At 41.0% G+C, this 12,914-nt stretch overlaps 1 protein-coding gene across 5 annotated transcripts in view; it reads right to left on the bottom strand.

Moving 5' to 3' along the window:
* The window catches only part of ccdc30 (coiled-coil domain containing 30), a 156,511-nt gene that overhangs the window by 67,696 nt on the left and 75,901 nt on the right, over positions 1-12,914 (bottom strand). For 4 of the 5 annotated variants that reach the window (XM_060852015.1, XM_060852018.1, XM_060852016.1 and 1 more), the window contains one exon: positions 11,231-11,356. The exons of the other annotated variant lie outside the window; for it this stretch is intronic. In XM_060852015.1, coding sequence (XP_060707998.1) covers positions 11,231-11,356 — 126 coding nt within the window. The remainder of the gene's footprint in view (positions 1-11,230; positions 11,357-12,914) is intronic. 5 annotated transcript variants of the gene reach the window in all.

Raw genomic sequence — 12,914 nt, 5'->3', positions numbered from 1 at the left:
CACTATCCTATCTACCTGTGACTCTACTTTCAAGGAGCTATGAACCTGCACTCCAAGGTCTCTTTGTTCAGCAACACTCCCTAGGACCTTACCATTAAGTGTATAAGTCCTGCTAAGATTTGCTTTCCCAAAATGCAGCACCCAGCATTTATTTCAATTAAACTCCATCTGCCACTTCTCAGCCTTGTCTACTTTGGCAGTAAGATTAGAAAAACATATATTATTTGAAAGGAAAGAAATTGCAGACCTCTGAGGTACAGAGGGATTCAGATATCTCACTACATGAATCACAAGAAGTTTGTGTGCAAATGTAGCAAACTACTAGAAAAGCAATCGGAATGCTGTCATTTATTGCAAGTAGAATGGGATATAAATTTAGGAATATTTTGTTCCAGTTGTACACGATAAGACCACATTTAGAGTACTGTGCACAATTTTGGTCTACTTAATGAGTAAAGACTGCAGGTGCATTGGATTCAGTTCAGAGAAGATCCACTCGACTGACTGTGGGAGACGGTGGGAGTTTTCTGATGGAAAATGGTTGGACACGTTGGGCCTGTATCTGTTGGGAGTTAAGAAGATTGGCAGGTGAACTTATTGAAATGTTTAAGACCACGAGGGGATTTGATCATAGATGCTAAAAGGGTGTTTCCTCTTATTTGAAGGGCTAAAAATAAGAAACATGGTGTTTAAAAGCAAGGAGTTTTAATGGGTGATGTGGAAAAATGTTTCTTCTCAAAGGCTTCGAGTCTTTCAAATACTTGGCTCTCGAAAGCAGTGAGGTGGGTCATTTATTATTTTTAAGGCAGCTTTTTGATGAACAAGAGAGTCAAAATTTATCTGAAGTAGGTCAAAATGTGGGGGTGAGGCCACGATCAGATCAGACACAATCTTATTAAATGGCATAGCAAACCCAAGGGGTCAAATTGTCTACTTCTACTCCTAATTCTTATTATCGATCTGATGTTTTTGTTTTATGCTTCTCAACGTCCTGTCCACTAGCTCCTAATTCCCGTACAAATCAACTTCCAGCTCCTTTGAATGTCTCCATACCCCATACCACTCGACTTGGATCCTTTAGTCTGCTCAAATCCTTTGCTATTCAACAGTGGTCTGCTCTTCTTTCCTCATCCTCCTCAGTTCTAACCATTGGCTGTTCTTCTTCCAGAGTCAAAAGTGTGGTGCTAGAAAAGCACAGCAGGTCAGGCAGCGTCCGAAGAGCAGGTGAATCGATGTTTCAAGCATAAGCCCTCCATCAGGAAATCCTGATGAAGGGCTTATGCTTGAAACATCAATTCTCCTGCTCTTCGGATGCTGCCTGACCTGCTGTGCTTTTCCAGCACTGCACTCAACTCTGATCTCCAGCATCTGCAGTCCTCACTTTCTCCCAGCTCTTCTTCCAGCCAACATGCCACTAAACAGCAGAACTCCCTCCTTCCAAAAACTTTTAAAGAGTAATCTTTTCACCTGTTCTTTCAACCCATTTCTTAATTCCATCTACTTTTCTTCCTTTCCTCTGATGGTTCCTTTTTTGATCTTCATGCACTGCAAAAAGTTGAGATGTCTTCCTACATAAAGCAGTATTGTAAAATGTTGAAACAACTATACATTGCTAAGAATGTGAGTTTGGTTCATTGGTCTTTATAAAACATACTGGACATGCTGCACTTTGTGGGGTTATTCAAATCACCACTGTTTATTCAAAAGATAAGTGAAATGGGAAATTTGGAAACAATGACAAAGTGGAGCTTTAAAGCTGATTATGTCTTTCACACATCTTTTATTTTTAAAATTTCTGTTATATAGCTTCTCTTGCCATCTAAGCATATTATTTCTGCCCTTTAATAATTTCTTGCTTTTTGCAGGTTCTTCTATTTATTTCCAAGTATATAGATGATGTTTCCATACTCATTATTAAATGACAACCATCTGGAATATCCTTTAGCTTGGAGGAAATGATTACTCTCTAACTGTCAACTAACTTGTATTTCCCCAGCTGGTGCTGCTATTCTGCCAGCTGTCTCTAAAGTATTCTGTTTCGGTTTGTAATTGAACTTTAATCCATTTGCCTTCTTAATTACCTTTGTACCTGCACACTGGTCTTTTATGATTTATGTGCAAGAACATACAATTCTGTACTGCAACACTGCAGACTTCCTTCCATTTAAATAATATTAATAATAATAAAAGTGGATACGCTCACATTTTCCGACATTATGCTTCAACTGCCAAATGTTTTCCATTTTCTTAAACTGTCCATATCTCTGAAAATTCTTTGTATCCTGCTCACAACATGCTTTTCTACCTATCTTTGTATCATCAACTAATTTGCCTTTCATACAGATTGTTCCTTTGTTTAAGTAATTAATATGTGTTGTAAATTACTGGAGCCCCAGCACTGATCTCTGTAGCAGTCTACTGGTTCCAGTTTTCCAATTTGAAAATTAATAATTTACCCCAACTATCTGTTTAGTTAGTTAGCCAGCTTAATATATTGCCCCAAAATTCACATGCTGTTACCTTGTGTAGTAATATTTTTGGCTGTAACAGGCTACTCTATTTTTTTGAAGTATTTTAGGTGTTGGAGGTGATTTCCTCAAATTCCAGGAGCAGCAATTACTGTTTTATACGCTGTTGCATTGTTGTGGAACTTTGGAGAAAAAAAACGTCAAAACAACAGCACTTTTAAAGAGGAGAGGAATAGTCAAAGGCAGCACATGGTCAGGTCAGTACAAGAGAGTGAGAAGGAAATCCACACTGCTAACTGACACAGCAGTGAACCTGCACAGTTACTGCCTTTGCTGATGAATTCATGTCTCGCTGGACATCAGAGTGCATCTAGGAAAATTAACAAACAGTAAAATTCACAACTGATCTTGGAGGAACCTGTTTGGGAGAGGTCATAGCACAGATAAGTGAATAGTTTTAAGTCTGCAGTCGTGAAATAGAGTGGGTTCTTTCTTGATTATATGTTTTATTGAGATATGTCTCTTGATTAAACTTGAAAATATAAGCCATAAATATTAAGTTAATATCTGAAGCAGTATTTGTACAGGAATAAGATGGTGCTATTTTCTAGGTCTGCGGATTGGAAGAAGCAAAAATGGCTCTTAGCAGAGTGATACGCTCTTCTTGTCGGATGTGGGAGTTTAGGGAGAGTTTACGGGTTACTGAGGATTATATCTAGAATAAATGTTGGTTGCGAATCCTATCAGATCAAATGGATCGGATGGAGTGGCAATTACAGGCAATAAGGAATTTACAAGAGCAAAAGGGTGTGATGGATGGCCGTAATAGGAAGGGAGAAATGTCACAGATGCAATCACATAGATAGGTTAACTGCAGGAAAGGTAAGCGAGTTAGGCAGGTAGTGCAGGAGTCTTCTGTGACTATCCCCATTTCAAACAAATATGCTGTTTTGGAAAATGTAGGGGATGATGGATTCTCTGGGGAATGTAGCACGAACAGCCAAGTTTCTGGTATCAAGACCGTTTCTAATGCAATGAGGGTTACGTTCGGGTTCCAAGAGATCAATTGTGATAGGGGACTCTCTAGTCTGAGGCACAGACAGACGTTTCTGCAGCCAGCATTGAAAAAGCAGAATGGGTGGTGACTCCCTGGTGCCAGAATCAAGGATGTCTCAGAGAGGGTGCAGAATGTTCTCACAGGGGAAGAGGGGCCAGCAGGAGGTCATTGTACATGTTGGAACTAACGATATAGGAAGGGAAAAGGATGACATTCTGAAGGGAGAATATAGAGAGTTAGGCAGGAATTTAAAAAGAAGGTCCTTGAGAGTAGTAATATCTGGATTACTCCAAGTGCTACGAGCTAGTGAGGGTAGGAATAGGAGGATAGAGCAGATGTTTGCATGGCTGAGGAGCTGGTATATGGGAGAAGGATTCACATTTTTGAATCATTGGAATCTCTTCTGGGGTAGAAGTGACCTGTACAAGAAGGACGGATTGTACCTAAATTGGAAGGGGACTAATATACTGACAGGGAGATTTGCTAGAGCTGCTCAGGAGGATTTAAACAAGTAAGATGGGGGGGATGGGACCTAGGGAGATAGTGAGGAAAGAGATCAATCCGAGACTGGTACAGTTGAGAACAGAAGCGAAATAGTCAGGGCAGACAGGGACAAAGCAGAGAACAAGGTAGGACGATATATTAAACTGCATTTATTTCAATGCAAGAGGCCTAATAGGGAAGGCAGATGAACTCAGGACATGGTTAGGTACATGGGACTGCGGTATCGTAGCAATTACAGAAACGTGGCTCAGGGATGGAGAGGACTGGCAGCTTAATTCCAGGATACAAATGCTACCGGAAAGATAGAAAGGGAGGCAAGAGAGGAGGGCAAGTGGCATTTTTGATAAGGAATAGCATTACAGCTGTACTGAGGAAGGATAGTCCGGGAAATACATCCAGTGAAGTTATTTGTGTAGAACTGAGAAATAAGAAAAGGATGATTACCTTATTGGTATGTATTATAGAACCCCCCAATAGTCAGCGGGAAATTAAGAACAAATTTGTAAGGAGATCTCAGTTATTTGTAAGAATAATAACGTGGTTGTGGTAAGGAATTTTAACTTTCCAAACATCGACTGGGAGTACCGTTGTGTTAAAGGTTTAGATGGAGAGGAATTTGTTAAGTATGTACAAGGAAATTTTCTGATTCAGTAGGTGTATGTACCTTCGAGAAAAGGTACAAAACTTGATCTACTCTTGGGAAATAAGGCAGGGCAGGTGACTGAAGTGTCAATGGGGAGCACTTTGGGGCCAGCGACCGTAATTCTATTAGTTTTAAAATAGTGATGGAAAAGGATAGACCAGATCTAAAAGTTGAAGCTCGAAATTGGAGAAAGGCTGATTTTGATGGTATTAGGCACGATCTTTCAAAAGCTGATTGGGCAGATGTTCGCAGGTAAATGGATGGCTGGAAAATGGGAAGCCTTCAGAAATGAGATAACGAGAGTCCAGAGACAGTATATTCCTCTTAGGGTGAAAGGAAAGGCTGGTAGGTATAGGGAATGCTGGATGACTAAAGAAATTGAGGGTTTGATTAAGAAAAAAGAAGGAAGCAGATGTCAGGTATAGACAGGATAGATCATAGAACATAGAACATAGAAAAATACAGCGCAGTACAGGCCCTTCGGCCCTCGATGTTGCGCCGATCCAAGCCCACCTAACCTACACTAGGCCACTTACCTCCATATGCCTATCCAATGCCCGTTTAAATGCCCATAAAGAGGAAGAGTCCACCACTGTTACTGGCAGGTAACAGTGAATCCTTAGAAGAGTATAAAGGAAGTAGGAGTGTACTTAAGAGGGAATCAGGAGGGCAAAAATGGGGCATGAGATAGCTTTGGCAAATAGAGTTAAGGAGAATCAAAAGGGCTTTTACAAATACATTAAGGACAAAAGGGTAACTGGGGAGAGAATAGGGCCCCTCGAAGATCAGCAAGGTGGCCTTTGTGTGGAGCTGCAGGAGATGGGGAAAATACTAAACGAATATTTTGCATCAGTGTTTACTGTGGAAAAGGACATAGAAGATATAGAATGTAGGAAAGTAGATGTTGACTTCTTGAAAAATGTCCATATTACAGAGGAGGAAGTGCGAGGTGTCTTGAAATGCATAAAAGTGAATAAATCCCCAAAACCTGATCAGGTGTACCCTAGAACACTGAGGGATGCTAGGGAAGTGATTGCTGGGCCCCTTGCTGAGATATTTGTATCATCCATAATTACAAGTGAGGGCCGGAAGACTGGAGATTGACTAACATGGTGCCACTATTTAAGAAAGGTGGTAAGGACAAGTCAGGGAACCATAAACCGGTGAACCTGACATAGGTGGTGGGCAAGATATTGGGGGGAATCCTGAGAGACTGGATTTACACATATTTGGAAAGGCAAGGACTGATTAGGGATAGTCAACATGGCTTTGTGTGTGGGAAATCATGTCTCACAAACTTGATTGAGTGTTCTGTAGAAGTAAAAAAGACGATTGATGAGGGCAGAGTAGTAGACATGATCTATATGGATTTCAGTCTCGTGTTTGACAAGGTTCCCCATGGGAGACTGGTTAGCAAGGTTGGATCTCATGGAATAGAGGGAGAACTAGCCATTTGGATACAGAACTGGCTCAAAGGAAGAAGACAGAGGGTGGTGGTGGAGGGTTGTTTTTCTGACTACAGGCCTAACACCAGTGGAGTGCCACAAGGATCGGTGATGGGTCTACAATTTTTCATCATTTATATAGATGATTTGAATGTGAGCGTAAGAGGTATAGATTGTAAGTTTGCAGATGACATCAAAATTGGAGGTGTAGTGGACAGTGAAGTAGGTTACTTCAGATTACAACAGCCAATGGGCTGAGGAGTGGCAGATGGAGTTTAATTTAGATAAATGTGAGATGCTGCATTTTTGAAAAGGAAATCTTAGCAGGACTTATACACTTAATGGTAAGGTCCTGGTGAGTGTTGCTGAACAAGGAGACCTTGGAGTGGAGATTCATAGTTCCTTGAAAGTAGAGTCACAGGTAGATAGAATAGTGAATACGACGTTTGATATGCTTTCCTTTATTGGCCAGTGCATTGAGTACGGGAGTTGGGAGGTCATGTTGCGGCTGTACAGGACATTGGTTAGGCCTCTGTTGGAATATTGTGTGCAATTCTGGTCTCCTTCCTATTGGAAGAATGTTGTGAAACTTGAAAGGGTTCAGAAAAAATGTACAAGGATGTTGCTAGGGTTTGAGTATCTGAGCATTAGGAAGAGGTTGAATAGATTGGGGATATTTTCTCTGGAGTGTTGAAGGCTGAGAGGTGAGGGGCGTGGATAGGATAAATAGACAAACTCTTTTCCTTGAGGTGGGTGGGTCCAGAACTAGAGGGCGTAGGTTTAGGGTGAGATGGGAAAAATATAAAACAGACCAAAGGGGCAACCTTTTCACGCTGAGGTTGGTACGTATATGGAATGAGCTGCCAGCGGAAGTAGTGGAGGCTGGTACAATTGCAACATTTAAAAGGCATCTGGATGGTATATGAATAGGAAGGGTTTGGAGGGATATGGGCCGAGTGCTGGAAGATGAGACTCCTGTTGTTTTTCTCTCACAATAACGATTTTTACAAGTTTATGTCTTTTTTTCTACTTCTTGATTTTCAACTATTCTTGGAATGCTTTTTGTGTTTCCTGTCTTCTGTGGTGAAAGACAAATATGAAATAATTATTTAAAGCTTTTGCCACTCCCTGGCTTCCTATTATTAATTCCTCAATGTCATCCTCTATGCCAGTACGTGTCAACATATTCATCCACCAAAAACCTACTTTAATGCTTTTAAATTGACATGACCCCAGTGACTGCTGAGAAGGGGAATGGTTGTAAGGGCTGCAATAGGGCGTGAAAGGAGGTTGGGAAGAGGTCCAACATTTGTTTGAAGGCTTTGATGTTTGTTGATTTCCAACAACCAAGAGAAAACTCCTGAGCCCTCCTGAGAGAGGGCTCTGTCATATAAAATCTCACCAGCTCTTCCAGTTGCTGCCTCCCTACTGCTCTCCATTTCCCTTCCATTCTGACACTTGCATTCCATTTGTTGATCATCCCTCACAACTTGCCACTTCGCTCTCACTAGTTCTCACTGTTAGTGAGAGCTCAGGGGAGGTACTCTTAGGCTATTGAAAGTGAGTGAGGAAGCAGAGGATGTGGCGAGCAGGAGTGAGGTAGTAGGTGTGCTCAGGAATGACAAGTGGTCTGATGGCAATGCAGTAAATGCCGGTGGATCAAATCCAAAGCAGCAAAATTAAGTTGGTACCGGTGTATCTTGCGATAACCAGTTGGATATCATGGCCAGAGATTGTAGTTCTAGCAAAGTGGCACATTACAAGTGTTCCACTTTATATGCAAAGTGATCGTTGCCAGCTTGCTTGTCCTTAGTGGGAGATCCTTAGCTTGGAAAACCATGGTCTGAGCCAAATGCTCCCTTTAGCTTCTCTCTTCCTTGTTGTAGAAGTGTCAATGTTTTAATAGTTTATTTTTAGTTTTCTTCCTTGTTTTCCATTGTATTCTAATTTATCCCCAATTTATTAATTATTTTTAGTCATTTGCTGGCTCCTGAAACCTTTTTAATATGTTAACCTACTACTAATCTTTGCAGCATTGTACACTTTTTACTTCAATTCACATTGCTCTTAATATTTTTAGTTAACCATAGATGTTATATCCTGCTGATAGAGACTTTCCCCCTCAATAGAGATTTAGCTTTGCTGAGAGTTATGAACTATTCCCTCAACTATGAGTCTCTGCTTGCAAGGTTTGTGAAGGTTTGTAGCTTAGGTTGAGGTTTAGGGTGTAGGTTTGCTCGCTGAGCTGTAGGTTTGATATCTAGACGTTTCATTACCTGGCTAGGTAACATCATCAGTGGCGACCTCCAAGTGAAGTGAAGCTGTTGGCTCCTGCTTTCTATTTATATCTTTCTCCTGGATGGGGCTCCTGGGGTTTGTGGTGATGTCATTTCCTGTTCGTTTTCTGAGGAGTTGATAGGTAGCATTTAGATCTGTGTGTTTGTTTATGGCATTGTGGTTGGAGTGCCAGGCCTCTAGGAATTCTCTGGCATGTCTTTGCTTAGCCTGTCCCAGGATAGATGTGTTGTCCCAGTCAAAATGGTGGCTTTTTTCATCCGTGTGTAGGGCTACGAGGGAGACAGGGTCGTGTCTTTTTGTGGCTAGCTGGTGTTCGTGTATCCTGGTGGCTAACTTTCTTCCTGTTTGTCCTATGTAGTGTTTGTGGCAGTCCTTGCATGGAATTTTGTAGATGACGTTGGTTTTGTCCATGGGATGTACTGGGTCTTTTAAGTTTGTTAGTTTTTGAGAGTGTTGGTGGGTTTGTGTGCTACTAGGATTCCGAGGGGTCTGAGTAGTCTGGCTGTCATTTCTGAAAATTCTTTGATGTATGGTAAGGTGGTTAGGGTTTCTGGCTGTGTTTGGTCTGCTTGTCGTGGTTTGTTCTTGAGGAATCTGCGCACTGTATTTTTTGAGTATCTGTTCTTCTTGAATACATTGTATAGGTGGTTCTCCTCTGTTTTGCGTAGTTCGTCTGTGCTGCAGTGTGTGGTGGCTCATTGGAATAGTGTTCTGATACAGCTTCGTTTGTGTGTATTGGGATGGTTGCTGGTGTAATTCAGTATTTGGGTCAGTGTTTGTTGGTTTTCTGTATACGTTGGTTTGTAGTTCTCCGTTGTCCTTTCTTTCGACTGTGACGTCCAGGAATGAGTTGTTGTTGGTTGTTGTTGTTGGTTTCTTCCTCCTTGGTAAACTTTATGCCTGTGAGGGTGTTGTTGATGATGTTAAATGTCTCTTCTATCTTGTTTTGTTTTGTGATGACAAATGTGTCATCTATGTAGCGGACCCAGATATTTGGTTTGATGGTTGGTAGGGCTGTTTGTTCTAGTCTTTGCATTCCTGCTTCTGCTATGAATCCTGATAGCGGAGATCCCATGGGTGTGCCGTTGGTTTGTTTGTAGACTATGTTGTTGAAAGTCAGAATCCTAGTAGCACACAAACCCACCAACACTCTCAAACAAAAACTAACAAACTTAAAAGACCCAGTACATCCCATGGACAAAACCAACGTCATCTACAAAATTCCATGCAAGGACTGCCACAAACACTACATAGGACAAACAGGAAGAAAGTTAGCCACCAGGATACACGAACACCAGCTAGCCACAAAAAGACACGACCCTCTCTCCCTCGTAGCCCTACACACGGATGGAAAATGCCACCATTTCGACTGCGACAACACATCTATCCTGGGACAGGCTAAGCAAAGACATGCCAAAGAATTCCTAGAGGCCTGGCACTCCAAACACAATGCCATAAACAAACACATAGATCTAGATGCCATCTATCAACTCCTCAGAAAACGAACAGGAAATGACATCACCACAAACCCCAGGAACCCCATCCAGGAGAAAGATATAAATAGAAAGCAGGAGACAACAGCTTCGCTTCACTTGGAGGTCGCCACTGATGATGTTACCTAGCCAGGTAATGAAACGTCTAGATATCAAACCTACAGCTCAGCGAGCAAACCTACAACCTAAAGTCTCTGCTTCTCAATATACATCAACATGTCCAGAATAGCCTAGTGCCTGGAAGATTCCAAAACATACTAAAAATGGTCTAGTGTTCTAAGAAACAATCTCAAAACAATCTATGAACTCATCCTCCAGGCTACCGTTGCCAATTTGATTTCTCTAATCAAGTGAAGACTAAGGTCACCAACAAATATTTCAATATCTTTCTTTCAAGCTTCAATGTTTTCTGAACAAAAACAGAAAATGCTGGAAAAAACTAGATAAATAAACCAGAGTTAATGGTTAATGGTTGAACAGCTATTCTAAAGAAGGGTCACTGAACCCAAAGCCATTAACTGCTTTCTCTCCAAAGATGCTGCCAGACCTGTTGAGTTTCTCCCAGCAATTTCTATTTTTAGTTCTGATTTCCAACATCTGCAGTTCTTTGGTTTTTGTGGATTTCTGGCTTTATGATCTGTCCTATTGTGCAGCTACCGTTAGGTGGCTTAAAATTTACTTCCACCAATGATTTCTTTCCTTTGCTATTTCCTACCTCCATCCAAACAGATTCTAGAGTTGGTATACTGAACCAAGATCATTTCCCAATACTGTATTTAATGATCTTTACTTTTTATTAACAGAGCTATCCTACTTCTTCTTTCCCACTATGCTTCCAAAATGTTAAATACCCTTGAATATTCAGGTCCCAGCCTTGGCCAACTTGCATCAACATCTCTATTACAGTGATTTGATCAGACTCATTTATTTCTATTTGTGCTTTCAGTTCACCCATCTTATTATGAATGCTGCAACCATTCAAATAAAGAGCCTTTAATTCTAGGTTTCTCCCATATTTGCTTACTCTGATCTTAATTACTGGTGCACATTTACATTTGTATATTATGTCCCTTTAGTCTCTTTCTGATTATTATTACATATGTCATAACTTTGCATTACTCCAATATCCTTTCTCTGAAACTTTCCAAATCTCCATTATAAAGTTTAAAGCCCTCTCTACAACCCTGTTTATTTGATTTACCAGGACACTGATCCCAGCGCTGTTGAGATGAGACTGTCCCAATGATACAGCTCCTGTTTTCTTCTGGTATTGGTACAAGTGCTTGCTGAATTGAAATGGAGCAGTTTCCTTACAGCCCTACCTCCTCTGCTCGTATTTTTGACTGCTGGGCATTAGATAGTGCTCCTTCAAGATACTCCCGGTTTTTAACTTCTTCTTCAAGCCTTTGCTGTACGCTCTCCATTGTCATTTGACTCCTTTTTAACTGCTGTTGAAGATAATGCACAGACCAATTATCAGTGTTTGAACACAATACAAGGCACAATCCTTTCAATTTCAGCTCATTGTAAAAATACTTCCTTGTCATCCTCCCAAAGTATTTTCTCCACTTCCCTGTTACCACTGACTCCAGTTAAAATGAAGGGCCATCACTGCAGTCATTCTTCTTACACTCATCTCATAATCATGGCTGAGAACAATTCCGTCCACCTTCAGTCCTAGTAAACAAGTATGTTCCGTTAATCTGGACCGCTAACCTTGGCAGAATCTTGTTCCCTATCTCTAGACTAGAGTACTAAAGTCAAACAGAATGTCCCTGCTGGTGCCTGCCTGACATCAGTATTTTTCATTATATGGTAAACCAGGAAATGAACCAGCACCTTCTGGTCCATCTTCAGGTCAGGGAAGTTGTATCTTCTGATTTGGCTACATTATTTATCCTTCACAACTGAGAGGTCTAAAGAATAAAACACTACTCTAAACTCTAAATGCTGAGATTGTCAAATGTATGTCTGAATTGTAAGATATGATCCACGCCAACGGTATAACACTTTGGCAATTGTTCCTCGTGCACCACTGATTAGAACCATAGAAATGATACAGCGCAGAAAGGGACCATTTGGCCCATCTTGTCCATGCTGACACAAAGGTAGCTCGATGCCCTTTCTAATCCTATCTTCCTGCACATGGCCCATAGCTTAGCAGCTTGCAGCACTTAAGGTGCAGATCCAGGTATTTTTAAAAATAGTTTTGGGTCCCTGTCTCCACCATCAACTGAGTCAGCAAATTCCAGACATCCACCACCCTCTGTATAAAACACATTTCCCCATGTCCCTTCTAATCCTTCTGACACTTAGCTTGAAACTATGACTCCTGTTTTCTGAACTGTCTGTCAGGGAACCAGATTCATAGAATAATAGAATCCCTACAGGTTCTTCCTGTCAACTCTATGTATACCCCTTACAACTTTATACACCTCAATCATGTCGTCCCTCAGCTTTCTCTGTTCCAAGGAAAACAACTCCAACCTCTCCAATCTCTCCTTGTAACTACAATTCTCCAGCCCTGGAGCCTCCTCTGCACTCTCTCCAGAGAAATGATGTCCTTCCTGTAATGTGGTGACCAGAACTGCACACAATACCCCAGATATGGCCTCACCAGTTTCATATACAGTTTCATCATTATATTCTACTTTTGTACTCTATATCACTGAAGGAAAGCATTCTATATGTCTTCTTTACAGATTATCTATCTGTACTGCTACCTTTAGGGAACTATGCACTTATATGCCAAGATTTCTCATTTCATCTCTGTATATTCCCATGTATTGTGTATTCCCTTTTACAGTTTGATCTCCCTAATGCATTATCTCACAGTTATCAGAGTTGAACTTCATCTGCCATTTTCCTGTCTGCTCCACCAAACCATCTATATCATTTCAGAGCTTACAGCTATCTTCTACATTACCCACTACACAGCCAATTTTTGTGTAGTGCATCTGCAAGTTTCTCTTGTGTCCCCCATGTTGAAGTCATGATTATTAATGT

This window comes from Hemiscyllium ocellatum, chromosome 37 (assembly GCF_020745735.1).
Source record: "Hemiscyllium ocellatum isolate sHemOce1 chromosome 37, sHemOce1.pat.X.cur, whole genome shotgun sequence".
Classification (NCBI taxonomy): domain Eukaryota; kingdom Metazoa; phylum Chordata; class Chondrichthyes; order Orectolobiformes; family Hemiscylliidae; genus Hemiscyllium; species Hemiscyllium ocellatum.
This window is presented reverse-complemented; position numbering and strand designations above follow the sequence as displayed.